This window comes from Gallus gallus, chromosome 2 (genome assembly GCF_016699485.2).
Source record: "Gallus gallus isolate bGalGal1 chromosome 2, bGalGal1.mat.broiler.GRCg7b, whole genome shotgun sequence".
Classification (NCBI taxonomy): domain Eukaryota; kingdom Metazoa; phylum Chordata; class Aves; order Galliformes; family Phasianidae; genus Gallus; species Gallus gallus.
In genome coordinates this window covers 44,236,934-44,254,122 of record NC_052533.1, presented here as the reverse complement: position 1 = coordinate 44,254,122, position 17,189 = coordinate 44,236,934, and the positions used below count along the sequence as shown (strand labels likewise).

General features: G+C 43.3%; 1 protein-coding gene across 1 annotated transcript in view; it reads right to left on the bottom strand.

Annotated features, from left to right (window-relative positions):
- Positions 1-1,393: 1,393 nt before the first annotated feature.
- TMC2 (transmembrane channel like 2) overlaps positions 1,394-17,189 on the bottom strand; it is a 28,945-nt gene continuing 13,149 nt past the window's right edge. Inside the window, exons 12-20 of the mRNA NM_001039324.2 lie at positions 15,846-16,025; positions 14,864-15,013; positions 14,475-14,603; positions 11,534-11,601; positions 10,464-10,703; positions 8,381-8,506; positions 5,294-5,372; positions 3,647-3,767; positions 1,394-2,006 (exon numbers count right to left, since the gene is read on the bottom strand). Of these exons, the coding sequence (NP_001034413.2) occupies positions 1,750-2,006; positions 3,647-3,767; positions 5,294-5,372; positions 8,381-8,506; positions 10,464-10,703; positions 11,534-11,601; positions 14,475-14,603; positions 14,864-15,013; positions 15,846-16,025 (1,350 nt within the window). The 3' untranslated portion in view covers positions 1,394-1,749. The remainder of the gene's footprint in view (positions 2,007-3,646; positions 3,768-5,293; positions 5,373-8,380; positions 8,507-10,463; positions 10,704-11,533; positions 11,602-14,474; positions 14,604-14,863; positions 15,014-15,845; positions 16,026-17,189) is intronic.

Here is a 17,189-nt window from a genome sequence, read left to right as displayed (position 1 = left end):
AGGCTGAAAGAACAGCTCGTTAAGAGCAGGCTTGCAGAAAAGGGGTCCTGATGGCAGAAGCTGTGGGAGAGGTGAGTGCATCTGTGCTGCACTAGAAATCTTCCCAGCAAAGAGGCAAGAGAGGACTTTGCTTGGGAGACCCAGCTCAGAGAAACGTCCCTCCAAGGCCAGGAATAAATCTGATGAGTGACATCCCATGTTGAGGTTCTCTGAGGGACCAAGTAATGCTGACCATTACGATCTCTGGTAACAGCCAAACTGACAGTGAACCACGCTGTGGTGGCAGCTATTTGTACGAACAACTGATTTGCCTTTTTATATTTGGAAGCAAAATGCAATGATTTATTTTTTGAAGAAATTCTGAATTCTCCATCTATTTGATTCTCATTTGAATCTCCTGGAAGTACTTCCCCAGGGCTCTGTTCTCTTTCATAAGCCCAGGCATCAAGAAATGAGCTAGATATCTCTCTACAAATGTGTATTGCACAATGTTTAAGTTCTTAATTTCTATGAGGAGTCAGACACCTAAATACCTTTGTTGGTTTAGACCTGAAAAAGGGAACCATTTTCCCAATCTGCTTCCTATCCAACTGAATTGAATCTCTTTACCCAGTTCCTTCAATGCAGACATTCCTGCACTGAAAGTCAAGTGCTCTGTCCTCTGTCGGGGCATAGAAGAGAAGTAAGTTCTCTTATTGTTGTGTGATGAGTCAACTCATCGCACAACAATATTTATTGCATTTAGTGAGGAAAAATTAAGGGGGCACCTTTAACTCAAAGTATCTGTTTGCTGCAGTGGAAATCTTTCTAGCAGTGCCTATGAATTTCTTTTTACTGCAGAGCATGAGTTTATTTTTATAAATTCTGTGAAGAATGCAAAGTACGTGAACATGTTCGTTCAGACCCATGCTGGCTGGCATGGGATTGTGGCAACTGGAACAAACTGAAGACGTAAACAGGACAATCTGGCAAAATCTTGCTGTGTTGTTCTAGAAAGTCACAGGTATTCTGGTTACAATCAGAAACCAGTCCCTAGTACTTTTAGTCTCTCAACTGTGTTGGCTGATCTTACTAAATCAGAACTCATGTTGAGGGATTGAAATAGTGGTTCAAGCTATTGTAAGCCGACTGAAAAGAGGAGCAGAGCAATAAGACAGAGAAGGTGGAGGAGAGATGCGCAGCAGGGCTGAAACAGAGGATGAAATTTTAGAGGATGTAGAGAGGAGGAAAGCTGTCAAGAAGGATGAAATATTGCTGACAATGTCCTTCTGTGCTGGCCTACTAAGTGTCTTCTATTCCCAATACCGGCTGCCATGCAGCTGGAATGGGTTATTTTGCTGTTCTAAGAATACTTAATTCCTCAGGTGGGGACAGCAAAAGATCTTTGTTGGAATGACAAGTAAAATCATTCTGTTTTTATTAACTGAAAGAGTCTTTGAGGGGCCTGATAGATGCTCACTCCACCAAGTGTACTCACCATACGGCTGTTCATGGCCACAGGATCGTCATGTATGTAGTAGGCTAGCAGTGCCATGGCTGTGTCAGCCTGACACCTCCTATCTCCTTTATGATCAAAATCAGGGCAGCCACAAGGGTTGCAGTAATTCTAAATCTCTAAATAAAGCTTTTTAGATAGAATCAGTGCTGGGTAGATATAACCACAAGTGGTTGACCAACAAACAACAGTCATTTCCTATGAAAACTACTACAGTTTATGTAACACTTCTAGAAGAAATGTTGCTGAGTTTATCAGACAGGGTGTATGTATCGTGGCTGTCCTCTCCCTCTTCCAGGGAATGGTCCCATTGGGCGTCCTCCTGGCCAGGGCTGTCTTGGCTGAGGGTATGGTGCCCAAGTGCCTGGTGTCAGTGGCCGTGTCACCAGTACGTGTGGTGGTGGGATGAACGCTGCTCTTCTCCCAGCGGCTATGGGGCTGCTGTTCAGGACTTCTGCTTTTTCTTGTTTCCCAACAGGGCTGGCTTGATTGGGAGAATCTTTTTTCTTGTCTAGAGTAAAGATTATTAATATTATTTTTCTGAAAGCGAACACTGCCTTTCTTCCTCTCCCCCACTGGATGCTGTTTCTTCTACATGCAGAAACCTAAGGATTTGTGTTTGAACATCTGAGTGAAGAAACCGTAAGAGATTTAGGCCCTTGCCAACAGCTAATGTGTCTCTGCTGTCCAAATCCTTCTTCCATGTTCTTACCAATACATTTAAAATACATAATAGTCCTACAAGCCAAACTAGTTCACACACACCTTGTTGTGGTCATAGATAATTGCTGATTTCAGTCTTTATTTTCAATGCAACCCCAATGCTGCAAACTCTATTTCCATTTAAGTGAATGCTCTGTGTCTGCCCCCTGATCAAACCTGTAACAGGTTGGCCAAAGTTTCCAGATTGTTTTGGCCTCTCCAGGAAACAGCCACCCATCTAAATGCAAGAGGGCTATGGTGGAACTAATTTGATTTTCTAATCTGCATTGAGATAAAATCTTTTGCATTTGTTGCACTGCTTTTTACAAATGAGAGCAGGAGGTTTTGGCGTTCAAGAAAGGTATGGTTCAAGCAGAGTCTGAAGGATCTGTCTAGTGCCAATGCCACCCCCTGCAGATTTCTGCCTAGACAGGTATCCCCTAGCAAAACCTAGTGCGTGCATTTATGTAGGTTGCTCTCAAAGTAATGCCTCCTACTTGATGTCGTGGAGATTGCCTCAGATACAAACAGCCCAATAACACTATTTGATTGAGCAAATTCCCATCTTTGTAGATTTTTCAACATAGGCTCCATCACTGGCTATGTATTTTCACCACCAAAGAACAAGAGCCTGCATGGCATGCTTGTCAAAATCTGCACCAGCAGAGGTGATCCACTGTTGCTGTTGCCACTGCTGAAATGTACCACACACTGCCTTACTGTGCTTACATACACTGTTTGGACTCCATAAACATTCATTCAATGAATGTCAGTGAGTTTCACTTTTTCCCGTGGAGGAATTCAGTGATACAACTTTGTTTCAGATGCACTTCTATGTCAGATGCCATTTTGTCAGACTGCCCCTCTGCTACCATCTGTTGCACATCAACAAAATGCAATGGAATGTTGGTGGGAAGATTCAACCTCTGCTACCATACCACCAGCACCCGCCTCTGAGATCGTGGGCCAACGTAAGAGAATAGGGCACTACTTTTGGAGCAGCCTTCTTCTATGTCCTGAGACCAAGGCAGTCTTGTAAAATGCACTCCTCTCATTCATAACAAATTTTCTAATGAGCATCTCAATTAAAAATAAAATATTAATTTCTGGCTCAATTGATCAGTCTAGAAACAATGCTGTAGCTTCAGCATTGTTTCTGAATTAATCGTTGGTTTCATGACTGGCATGACTGATAGCTGGGAATTGAATCATAATTTTGGATTCCAGTTCCCGTGCCTTGATAAGCCTGCGTTGGATGTAACGTCTAAAAGCATGCCTTCCTGAGTGTCTACTGGCCAATGGGCTTTCATAAGGGGACAAAATCTACTAGTCATACTCATCTGATCCCACACAAATTTGTGCTGCCCCAGTTTCTCAGTCCTTCCCAGTTACCATTGTAAGATAAAAAGGATCTTTTCAGGAGAGCTGGGGGAGTTGTTTAGTTTTTACCTTCTGCTTGTTTGGGAGAGCTTTCACTCTTCGTACTTGGTGCAAGTAAATCCTCCAGATCTTGCATCATGGAATTAGTGCTGGCTTTGTTGTTCCTCTTGTTTTTCTCTTCTTCACGTTGCTGCATTGATGGAAATCATTGAGTTTAGTTTGAAACTGATGATTTTAACTGTGAAATGGTGTCCTGGTGTCATGCTAAGTGACTTTGTTGCAATAAATGCAATCTTTTTGCCAAGTTCAAAGTACTGCTGAACCTCGGCCTAGTGATCAAGATTTCAAACAATTTTATGGAGATAAAGTACACTGTGGGCAGGACGGAGAGCCTTAGAAGAGATAGCTCTGCCTCTGTTAGGGCAAAGCACGTGCTGTTCACATGATTTAGATCCACCTGACTGTGTGCTTCTGCAGCTGCCTAGCTGCTCTCACAGGGGTTTTGGTTTGTTTTAAATTTGTATCTTGGAGGGTATATCGGAGGACTGGTGATGAACACCAGAAGAAGAGGAGGAGGGGACAGTGGCAATAGGCTGGGGAGCACTGTCAGGCTGCCTTCAGTTTTACTTGTGCATATTTAGGCCGTGAAAACTTTCCGTTTGGATGGCAGAGGGAAAGGAACATCAGAGAGCTGTTTCTCATCAGGACAAGCATGCTGGGTGGGGAAGGGAGAGGATTCCTCTCTTACACAAAGGGAAAGCCCAGACAGATGCCACTCCAGCTTCCTCTCTCCTCTGAAAAGGGCAGTTCCTTGAGAGAGGAGCCTGCATGCTGGAGATACGGTATGCAAAGTGGACTTGTGGTCTTGCTAGAGCTGAGAGGTTCCAACCTGCAGAGAGGCCTCTGTTCTGCTTGGCAAACCTTGCAGGCTTTTGGCAATTGTAGCTGATCACAGTGAGCTCAGTGGGTTGTCACACACAGCCTCTCCAAGGCTCCCACAGCTCAGAGAGAAACCAATACTGTCAGGTCAGCACGGCCATGGCAGTGGGACAGCTTTGTTGTCTCTCATGACACACTATCTGAGCAGAGCTGCACTTCTGCAGGTGTTCTGCTTCTAGACTTAATTCACATTACTTTAGGGGGCTCTGCATTGTGGTCCTCTGCATGGTGCAACCCCCCTCAGTTCTGGATGCCACAAGGTACGACCTGGCCCTGCAAATTCAAGTCATTTCCTCTGTCTTTATCTTGCTCTTCTCATCTGTACAACAGAGATGGAATCATCAGCCTCCTTTATAAAGCACTTTGAGAATTACTGGTATAAAATGTTACTGCCATGTTGTTATTTATGGATCTCTGTTCTTCAGCCTCTACAGAATCAGGCTGCTGTGTTGCTAGGCTTTATCATTGTTCCCAGGAAAACTCAGGCTCCAAAACATTACTTGAACTTTGAGATATTTTATTTTTGTGGGTGGAAAGTGCAGTTTATGGGAAAACTTATTGCAGTTTTGATGTCTGAAAAAGCAGCCTATTATGGGATGGGACCACTCTGCAGTTGGCCATTAAATGCCATCTGAGAGGAATGAGCTAGCATTAAATGCACCTTCCTCTTGTGTCACTAACATGGTCTGAAGTGAACAGCAATTTAAAAGCATATGTTGCACATCAAATTTGAAGTGCACGGTATTTCAAGGATGGCTTTGCTGGACAAATACTTACCAGTTGCATTTTCTTCTTCAACTCTGCGTTGGCGCGCTGATACGCTTCAGACACAGCATTTAGATAATAGATAGCGAGGCTACAAAAATAAATGTATTGCTGCAGTAATAGGATCAAGGAGAGAGAAAGTTTCATTGGGAGAGAACATAAAATTCCCAAAGCTGCTGCCTTCCTGAGAGCACAAAGTGAAGCCTAAAAATCCAAATTGGTTTCCCCTAGGACCTATTGCTCCCCATACAGTGGTCCTATGCACAAACATCCCATGTAGGATTACATATAGGGCTTAATTAAACTTGATGGCTGAGCCTGAACTACACAGTCACTTAAAGAATCATAGAATGGTTTGGCTTGGAAGAGAACTTGAAGATCATCTTGTTCCACCCCCAGGAACAAAGTCATCTTTCTAGGCTGCAAGTGCACACTGTTGGCTCTCATGAAGCTTTTCATCTGCCAACACCCCCAAGTCCTTCTCCTCAGGGTTGCTCTCAATCCACTCTCCTCCCAGCCTGTATTTGTGCTTAGGATCGCCCTGACCCAGGGGCAGGACCTTGCACTTGGTCATGTTGAAATTCATGAGGTTTGCATGGGCTTGCCTCTCAAGCCCATCAAGGTCCCTCTGGATGGTGTCTCTTCCCTCCTGTTTTGACCATACTGCACAGTATGGTGTAAACCACAAACTTCATGAGAGTGTACTCAGTCCCACTGTCTGCATCACCAACAAAGATGTTCCAGTCCCAATACCAACCCTTGAGAGACATTGCTTGTCACTGTTCTCCACCTGCACATCAAGCCATTGACCGTAATCCTTTGAGTGTGACCATCCAGCCAATTTCTTATCTACAGAGTTGTCCAGCTGTGAAATACGTTTATCTCCAATTGGGAAACAAGGATGTTGTGTGGTACAGTGTCAAATACACTGAGTGGGAAGAAGAACTGGGTTTCAGTCTACTGCTTAAGTTTTAACAACCTCCCCTTATGTAGTTTTCCTACCAGCTGTCTCCAGCCTGCCTTTAGATGCTCAAAGCTTAGGAAAAACTCAAGCTGCCTCAGGGCACAGACAGACAAGGTGCGCTGAGCCAGTCCAACAGCTCAGCTCTGCTCAAATAAAAGAAATACAGTCCTCCTGCCTCTGCCTTGTCTGGCTTCCTCTACATTAGCCTTGGTCCTTGGAACCGTAATTGATGGTGAGACCATTCAGCACGTTCTTTGGGTGAAAACCAATGCAGCAAATAAAACACACAGGTCTTTGCTATGGCTTACTGGAAACAAAACAGGAGACAAAACAGGTTACTTGGGGAGCTCAGAGAAAAATAAGAAACTAGGAAAAACAAGGCAGAAGGCGGCCTTGAACCCACTCCTGTAAAGCACACTGTTCAAGGCACAGTCCACCTGTTGAAAGTGAGCAGAGATGGGAACTAAGAGCATGTAAGAGCTCAGCTGGCACAGAGGCATTGGCTTTTGTTTAGATTCCTTCCGCAAAAAAGACATGCCAAAGCAGGGAGAGGAACCAGCCATGCTGGAGGAAACTGAAGAGTGAGTGGGATCACAGAGGGCATGTTGGCTGCCGGTCTTTGAAACATGGTGAGGTGCGTGCTTCAAAATGTGCCCAAGTGTCTGAGGCTGTCTTACGCGGTAATATTTTGGTTGTCAAAACTGTTCCCTCCAGCTTTTGTAGAGAGCTTTTGTTCTTCTTAATTATAAACATGAACTAAACAGAAAGGAGTGTCTTCAGCAGGAAAATAAGATTTCTGCCATTTCCTGACCCAGCTGTCTGTGGAGTAAAGGGCTGGAGATTGTCACTGACCAAAATGTTATTTTCAAAGATCTGCCACTTATTTATTTATTTATTTATTTATTATTTTTGGAGGGGTTGCATTGAAGGCCCAAAAACCTGACTTGTGGTCCTTTTGCAAAGGTTATCCATTTGGGTTGGGTTGGTTCTGCAGTCTTCGTACAAGCTGTAGCATCTGATAGTGCTACTGTGAGGCCTGGAGAACTAGAGCTCATAGCTCAATTACATGCTTGGCCATACTGGAGGTGTGACATTAGACTTCTTGTCTTCTGTGTGACTCATATCTGATTCTTCTAAGTGTGGGATCAATCTGCGTGTGTTACAGTACCTGATAATCTTTATTTAGGTTAAAATGAGTAAGGAGTTTGAGACAGGTTGAGGGACGAGTAGCAATTTTCAGTTTAATTTGGGTTTTTCTCAGGTTGTTCCTGTAAGAAACTCTGTAACACGTGAACTTACATTTGATTTAATTTAATGGCATTATCTTCAGTGTAACCTACTCACAATGAATGACCACAGTGCCCAAGAGAGATCAGACCTGAAGCCAACATGAGCACATGCCAAGGGAAGCGTTAAGAGGCAAGCCTGTAAAATATGCTTTCCAAACCCTTCACCATCTCCAGCTGTTTAGTCTGGCATGCTCAAAGCTGCCTGTAAAATTTGGCCACAGCTCTCCCACTCATTTTGATAGCTCTGGAAATCCCAAGAGTAATGCCAAAATTCTCTTAATGTATATGTATAAATAAATAAAATGAGAACTGCCCTGGTTCTGATGCTGCTGGAGGCATCAAGAATCAAGTATGGCTTCTGATGTAGCTTCAAAGCTGAAATGATCTAGCAGCACGGAAACAAATTTCAGATATATTACTTGCAAGAATAGAAAAAAAGATACTCTCTTCGTATTTTTGGAACGTGTAATTTTTGAATGCCCTGGCTTGGCAGTGCTGTAAATACCACCAGCTGTGACAGAAATTGCTTCTCCACAAGGTACCAGGCTGAGACTGTCCATTTAGTTCCTACTGGCTACTGAAAATTTTTCAAACAGAAGCTGTGACGACCACGAGGCCTTTGTCAGCAATATGTTTCATCTACAAGGTTGTGTTTAATTTGGTTGGGAAATTAAATTTTGGGAAACTGGGTCGGGCAAGGATTTGGGGAGCAGGAAGTGTGTCTGTCTTCATCTAGGCTGTTATCTCAGCAGATGTATGTAGACGTTGCTAAAATCCCAGCCACTTTTAGAACTTCCTCCTCACCTCCCACAGTATTGTGCATGTAATATTGCAAGGAAAACTTACACCATGAGCAGAATTGCAGGAATGATTAGTCCTGGATTTGCCACATAGCCGAAGATCTTGGCAACAAAAAGTGGGAAATCAAGCTCGATGGTCTCTTGAATGACATCATACATCCTTTTCTTTCCACTGGAAAGACAAATGGTCAATTAAGAAGTGTAGAGAGAACATAGAGGGACACAGTAACTCCCAATTTAATGATGCTAACTAGCATGTTTTCTCTCTGTCAGTGAACACCATCTTGCTTTTGGTCACCAAGGATTTGGAAGTAAAAATTCTACTGAAATGACTTCATTTTAAGTTATCTTTTTTTTGTCCATTCCCCCTTGACCTGCCCCACCATTGGTTAGAGGAATAATCTCTGCTAAGCCAACTTGATCCTGAAGATTGTACATTTATTTCATCAGGCAGGTCCTTTATGAATTACACCCATTTACCATTCTGGAATGTATAGAAATCTGCAGATGGCAATAACCATACATTTCTGATCAATATCTTGTTAAATGTGGCCTTCTCACGTTAGAGATGACTTTCCTTATGCAAATTCTGCTTTTCTGAAATGATGAACCAACTTGAAGAGCTGTTAAGCAATGACAGAAATAGCAAGCTGTGATTATCACTTAATAGGAAACTCAGCAAAAGAGTCATTTCAAATTGGATTGATAAAGCAGATGAGAGTATTCTATGTGAAAGTAGAACAAAACTGTAAAAGCTGAGAATTTGGCTGGATTACGTAATTGACCTTCTTCTCCCCCAGCACCTGTGAATTCAGCCCATGAGTGCTATTCCTCATTATTAGGCTTTCTTCCTCCTTGCCGTCCCTCTGGATTCTGCTCAGAAAGGCACTGGATTCTGTCCTTGTGATGAGAGTGAATAAAGACAAGATTAGCTAGATGGGGTTCCAGCTTCATGGCTTCAAGCTGCGCCAGGGGAGGTTCAGGCTGGATGTTAGGAAATATTGCTTCTCTGAAAGAGTGGTAAGGCACTGGAATGGGCTGCCCAGGGAGGTGGTGGAGTCACCAACCCTGGAGGTGTTCAAGGAACATTTGGATGTTGTGTTGAAGGACATGGTTTAGCGAGAACCATTGGTGATGAGTGGATGGTTGAACTGGGTGATCCTGTGGGTCTTTTCTAACCTTGGTGATTCTATGATTCTATGATTCCTCGGCTGCCTTAAGCCTAGGAGAGTTAAGCTTTCAGTCAAATTATGGGTGGAAAGTTGTGCTGAGGGGGTGAAATAGGCTGAGTGGATTTTGAAGAAGAGACAGAGAATTAAAATAGCTCTCTCTCTTTTCAGGTTAGTCATCTCCAAATGATAGCATGCAGGCAATTAGATTCCTGTCAGATCTTCTGACATTGCTGCTAGACACCTATCCTTGTTACAGAACAGAGGAAATTTTGGTTTCTTGCCTTTCTCCCTCAGTCTTTTATTATCATTCTCTATCAGCGGATGGATAACCCACAGGAACAATTTGTTCCAATCTGGCTCTATGCTGAGTCAGACTCAGTAGGCCCAGGAAATGGTGTTACTCGATCAAATTAGACTTTACTGGCATGTTAATCCAGTCCACTGAATGCTCTGAGCAGTGTTAATTTAGGAGATGAAAAAATATAGGCTTTTCTTTTTAAAAGCAGCAATGCTTCAGACTCAGACCTATTCATTTCCTGAATTTTTCCATCAAAATTAAACGCATCTCATGGCGTGGGATTTCTTGGTTATTTGGAAGGTCTTAGAGGCTTTAGACTTCCATTGTGCTACCATAATGTTGCTGGGAGACTTAAGGCTGCGTCCTGCTGTCTCCCACACCTTTAACTGGTGTATGTTGAGGAAGCACTAGGAATTGAGTAGCAGGAGGGGACAAAACACCTGGGCTTGCAAAGCCCACTGGAGAAAAGCAGATGAGTTCAGAGGAGGCAGAGTGCTTCCAGCAGACTGTGTGCCTCCACAGATGGGCAAGGCTTGTGGCCTCATGACAGAAATTGGAGGTATTTAAGCATCTCTGCTGGAGACCAGGACTTCAAACTTTGTGGAAATAGTCCTTCGCACCAGAGCAACAAACAGGTATTTTTGATATTTTGCTACTACCTGAATGGTCCGCAGTCAAAGGAAGGAGGCAGGGACATGATGGTGTAGGCCACGGGTAGGAGGCTGAGGAACAGGATCAACAGCAGCAGTCCCATGTAAAAGTTGTTAGACTTGGATGCTTTGAATACTCGTGCATGAGGAACATTGCTACTCATGACAGCCCAGCACTGAAAATACATGGAGGTTAATAAGCGCAGCACGTTTATACCCACGAGACCTGGTGCATAAAAGGATCCCATCCTGAAAAGGAAACAAGAGGAAAAGGTACCAATTTTTGACAGACTGGAAGGTTTTTTTTTTCAAAGGAAGAAAAAATGTTGTTAATGTGGTGGAAGTTTGCCCACAGCTAAAGCCTGAGTGGGCTGGTTTGTGATATCCTTGTACTTTTCTAGGAGAAGCTGCCTGTGCCCATTTTATAGTGACCACACAATGAGCACCAGCTGGGCCTCAAACCTCAGTGGCTGCAAAGAAGGATTTGCAGTTTGTGGCAAAAATTGCGTGGGGATAGCTTGGAAAATGTCAAGTGGATGTACTCGGCAGGGAGACATCCTTGAGTCTGCAGAGATGTTGAAGTAGAGGAACATTAAACCTTGGCAAAAGAAATCTTGTTCCCAGAGGAGGTGAAGGTCTCTGTGTGGTTGCCTTGTGCTGTCACAAGAGCAGCTTTAGTTTGCCCTCCTCTGGGGCAATTGTGCCTCCTTTGCCTGACATGCTCAGCTGGCTCTGTTGCCACCCCTCTGCTGACAAGGTGAGCTTGTAGCCCTCCCAGAACCCTTTCTGATCTCTTCCTCCAGCACTTAAGTCATTTTGAAAGGATGGGGGAATTACATTTTTACCAAAAAATGACCTTAGAAAGTGAGACTAGGGCAGAGTTTCCGAAACTGTTCCCTGTTTCAGTAGACAACTGTTCTTTGGCAACTAAACTGACAGTTTAAAATTTCTGCTTTTGCAGTCAAGCCCAGAAAGTAAAACAGTGAGAGAAACTGAAACCCAAACATTCTACCTCCACAGGATAGCCTTTTTTTTTTTTTTTCCCAATAATTCAAAAACAAAACATGAAATTATCTTACCAAATCATTCCTTGGTTGAAGACCAAACCCAAAACGTTGCCACTGATGTCAAACTCTGCATAGGAAGGCTGTGTGGGAACAAGAACAAAAGCTATGAAAGCAGAACTGGAGCTATTGTGTTGTGGGCTGCTTCTCTTCTTTTGTCTTGCTTAAAATTGGATAGATATAAAGAAGTACTTAGAGTTGCTCCATGTTTATATCTCCTCCCTACTAATAAAGGCAATTCCATGCAAAGGAGTCATGGCACAGGACTAGATTTTATTCCAGCTGGTGTATCTGGCTGCAGACTTGCAGTTTCACCACAGTAAAATACTGAATATTTAACCAGCCATAATGAGGAGCTGGCAAGCAAATGATACACCATGTATGTATATGCGTGTCCCTAGATCCTGGGGTAGAAGGCTGCTGTAGAGCAGAAACACAGAGCATGAGAAGGGAAAACTGAAGGAATGCTTAACCTGGTCACTATCAGGTGTTGCACTATGTTAGTCTGTGGTTAAAATACTGCCTTCTGTGGAGCGACCTGTTTGATGTGAGTGCTAAATTCAGAACAGGCAGCTCTAATCTACTGATAGTACTTGTCATTTTATAAGTTACTATTCTGCCAGGTTTGCTATCATATGGCTACTGTTCTACATAGATAAGCTTTAACGCATACAAAACTCAGGTCAATTCTGGCAATTTAAACTATAGGTAAAGTTCTTCTGTTATCTTGAGCAATATTTATTTTTCTATTACAATACAGAACATAGTTCTAAGAAGTTGATGGGTAATGACCTCATGTGTTTGAAACGTCTGGTGTAGTGTCTGCTTTTGACCCACTTTGCATGTACTTCATGCTGTTATGTTTTATAAAGCTGAGTTTTAACAAGTGTGACTTTTATGTAGGAAACTCAAAAGAGGTGACTTTTATGTAGAAAACTCAAAAGAAGCTTAGTCACAGCTGTGCTGAGTTGAATGCTCACAGCTTTGGGAAGCAATGGGTACAAATATTACATTCTTTCTCTTTCTTTTGGTTTTTCGACTTTAAACCTTCAGTTAGATGTTGATACTTGCTTGTTTTTTTGACATGAAAGTAACAAAAACTTTCAATGTCTCTTGTCTTCTGCTTTGAGGGAAGCAAAGTCTCTGTAGGAAGGCCAGGTTAAGCAAAAGCCCTATTCACTTCATGCATTAGAAAACACATATACAATTGCGCAGTATCCCATAGGTTGGTTTAGATGGCTGCTGCCAAAACATCCTGCACTCCTGTTTCATTCCTGAGCTGGGGGGTGGAAAAGACAACCCTACTTTAGCTCTGATGTAGTAATACACATAGCACCAGGAGTAATCTCCCAGAGATGTAGGAGAAAGAGAACAGTAAGATCACAGTACTTCCATATTTCTGTAACTACTATGGGAGCCACATGGCATGAAAGGAGAGTTTGTCTTTTGCCAGATTGCACTGCATACCCTCTAGCAATGCTCCACATTAAGGGCTGCAACATCGTTCTGCTGCTTAGTCCTAATAAGTAAGGGCCTTGCCCTGCTCCTTCTGAGCTCGAGTGGATAAGATGGCTCATTTGCAAAAGGCAATCTGCTGGAGCATGTCAGTTGGCTCATCTCCTGGTAGATTCTGGATGGGTCTCATATCTGAGTGCAACATCACCTCACAGCTTGCTTGGGCTGAAAGCCAGGGAGAAGGAGAGGAGGAAGTTCTGAAACAGATCTTTTCCATTTCACTGAGAGATAGAAAATGGATAGCTACATTTGTTATTGTTATTATTATTTTATTATATATATAAATCAAGGAGTGCCTGCAGTACAGAAGAGACTTCCAGCTATTTGTAAAATGGAGATCTTCTTAAGAATGAAGAAAACCCTTTGCAGTATTTCTAAAGGTTGTTTTGAGGAAAGCATCCTTCCGTTCTTGCTTGAGGAAAGCAACCCCCCCTCCAAATAAATAAATAAATAAAAATGGTGTTTAACAAAGTGAGGCAAGGGGATAGCCTGGAGGAGGAAAACAGAAGCTTAAATGAGAACAAGATCTGCGAGCACATGTAATGGGAGCTGTCAGGGGGCTCTGAATTCCGTTGTCCACCAGGGGAAGTGTTGTCTGCCTCCTCCAGAATAAATTCAAAGAGCCCCATGGGCAGCAAAATGCCCACTCCCAGCTCTCCTTGTCTGACCAAGGCCCATTAGGCACCTGCAAAGCTCACCTCATTGCTCTTCTCTAGACCTCTTCGGGAAACCCTTCCAGCAGGGTGGGTAGCCAGCTGGTGCTCTTATATAAATGCATTATTTCCAGGTATTTGCTTCTCTGTCTTAATTCATCTGTTTTTTTGCTTGTTTCTTAATAATGTGAAACAATGGACCTTTTTTTTTTTTCTTTTTTCTTTTTCCCATTGTATTTGTATTGTATTTGTGCAGCTCCAGTGCTGACACTTTTGGTAATGTAGCCTTTATGAATATCAAGGTGTTCAGCACTCTTGTGTGTTATGCAGGGGGAGAATGGAAGGAAGAGTCCCTTATTCCACTGCAGCAGAAATAAGGCCAACCTCCAGCACAGATCAGAAAACTGTGCTGTGAGTAAAGCATCCTACTTCTTGCAGAGTACAGGAAGATATGGGGCTTTGAGAATTGGAACTTATATATAGATGGACCCAAAGTTTTGGGGTTATAATGACTGTATGAATATCATGTTATTTTTTTTTTCAAGTCATCTTCATGTTTTCAAGTCCTGCTGTGGGAGAAAGAACTATATTTTTGTAGGGTATTTTCTGGGATTAAACTGACTGATCCAGAGAAGTGATGCAGAGACTGCCTACACCAATTATGTTATCAAGTAAGACCAGATAAAGGCTGGAATCATTCAAAATCAATCTATTTGCCATATTTGAACATATGGCCCTAAATTACTTCTGGCTTCTCAGCTCTAAGACCCAACAGGACATTGACTTACAAATCCGGCCTCTAGGTCCCAGCACCAACAGTAATTCATGAATCTCACGAAGCAAGCTCGGATGAAATCTCCCACCAGGATGGTTACAAAGGTCACCAGGATATCAGACACGGTGAGCCTTACGATCTCCTGCAATTTAAAGCAGGAAAGGAAAACAACCATTTAGCTCTTATAATTTCAGCAGTGCATTCAGGACCACATTTATTATTAAGACATTTCAGTTTTTATGACAGTAACCTTCAGAAAGGCATGCTGTGTGCAGATGCCCTACTTGTTTTCAGGCAATGCCATTTGCAAAGAAAACTTCACTCCTGGAAACATCCAAAACATCAACCAAAAAAAGCCATCCTGAAAAATCCCAGAGATTTACTATCTAACAAATTCCTTACAATGCCAACGGTTGTCTCCCAGCAGGGTCCCCTGGGCACATCTGCGGGGTCGAGGGGAGCTGGGGTAGCAGTGCTGTTCTCCATGGAGGAGTTATAGTGGCCAAACAGTGTCCAGCGCGTGATGTTCTTCACAACATCCTCTTCAGCCAGCTGCAATGGAGACACACCTCAGCCAAGAGCATAAGTACATGAGGTCTCCAAAGGATGCTAATGGGTTCCCCTCTCTTCTCTACTAGTTACCGCCCTTAATACAAGAAACTGTGCTTACAACAGAGTTGCACCAGAAAGTAAACTAGCAGCCCTTCCAGACCAAAAGCAGCAAGTTTTGGGGAGCCAGCAACTTGCTCCCTGCACATGGAAGAGCCATGAGCCATGGTATGGGGGCCACAGCGAGCAAGAGAGCAGGACTGTCAATAGGTATGCGGAGGGACCTCTGTGCAGTCCTCCTTCCTTGTTTTGTTCATTGTTCTTCAGGGCTGAGCAAACCTCCTCGATTCCTCTTATTCTCTGCTTAAAATGGAGTCATTTTTTTCTGTGGATCAGTTAGACGTTTATCCTTTCCAGCAGTTATCTGCCTGCAACACTCTACTGGGATCATGCTAAGGAGGGGAGGGCAGGGGAAGAGGATTATAAATCATATCCTTGGGGTCTGCATTAACAGAAACTGCAAATGGTGTCAAAGAAAAAAGTCAAATTACCTTATTAGTCTGTGATTATAGAAGACTATAGCACCTCTTTTTTCATGTCTATAAAAAGAAGTTGGAGGCTGGTTGGAGACAGGCCTATGAGTGTGTCCTTGAGTCCCTGACTTTAGCCTGGTAGCTACTTCCAAAACCCAACTCAGCCCCTCTCTGGGATAGCTTGATGCTTGACAGCAATGGGGAAGGAAGAAGGAATTGCTGCAAAGGGTGAAGAGATGGGCTGTGATCACCTTTGGCTCCAGAAAATGCTAGGAAACTTGGCTTCTCAGCTCAGCGCTTACTTTTTCGTTGACATCATCCATCAAGGCCAGAAGGAACGTGTAGAGGTTTCCCAGGAAGAGGGCAAAGATGCGCCCCAGCTGCCACTTCAGACCGATGCGTGGATGGTAGTTTTCGAGTGTGGCAATAGTTTCAAACAGGGGAGGGCAAAACATGCCCAGCAAGGACATCACGATTTCAACCTGTCAGATGAGAAGGTTACTGCTAACAGCAACAAGAGTGACTACGTTAGTGTGAGCTGTTATCAGAATTAGGTGTGCTAGCTGTTCCTACAGCAAGGCCACTGCTTTCACCAGGGAGAAAGCTGACAAACCTCTTTACCATCAGCAAATGACTTTCTATTAGAGCAGAGCAGCAAAAGTGGGATTGGCACGTAATGGGGAGAAAGTTGTGTTATGTGATAGCGTGCTGCCAAATTAGTTTCTGCTCTTTCCTATTAACAGCAACCAATTACAGTAATAAGGTTTAGACCAAGGAACACATGGAGCTGCCAGCAAATTGTCGGTAACCGGCTGGGGCTTCTTGAAGGTTTTACGGAGGAGAGGGAGCCAGAATGAGCTCAACTCCCAGCTTGGCTTAGTGTGTCTGCTGCACAGCTCCTGCGGGAGCACTTTTGCCCTTATCTCAAAGGGATGAGCTCTAAGAAGTTTGTTCCTGGTCGGTCCAAGCTCATGCATATTTAGTTCCCTCACATCCCTCATGCTATTGCCTGCATCAGCCCCTAGTTGCTTATTTTAGTTTCAGAGGAAGCATGAGGCTTGGCTTATACTTGCGCATAGAAATAATTAGTTGATGCTAATGCTTATTTGCTGCATTCAGCACCTGCGCTTTTTGATAGGCAATTATGAGTGTGAAGGCAAGTGCATCAAGGACTCAATGCTGCAGTCCAAGAAAATATGTCCTAGTCTCATTTTTGTTTCCCTGTGAAGTGCAAAGCACAGGGTCACTGTGGTCAGTGAGGTCACTGGCAATGTCAGCATTAGCTCAGGCATGACTTGCAGGTTGTCTTTTTTTTGGAGCCATCCAGTGCCCGTTGGCCCACAGAGGACTGTGTCTGTACAACCAACAACAGGTTCTGTCTCAGCCACTTGTTTTTTTTTTTCTTTCCTTGGTTGGGAACAGTACCCAGAATTGTGTATGCGCAGATCTGAAGTTATCAACAGGAAAGGTGCAGTTCCTAGTCATTTTTTTTTTTTTCTTTTGGAAATGTTGACTCAAATAAATCAAAGCATTTTGTGAGCTGTCTTAGAGTTTTCGGAGGGAATTAGGAGAAAACATTATTTTGAATTTGATTTGACTTTGATATATAGGTGCATGGTAATAAATTGTGCATTTAAAATAAGCCT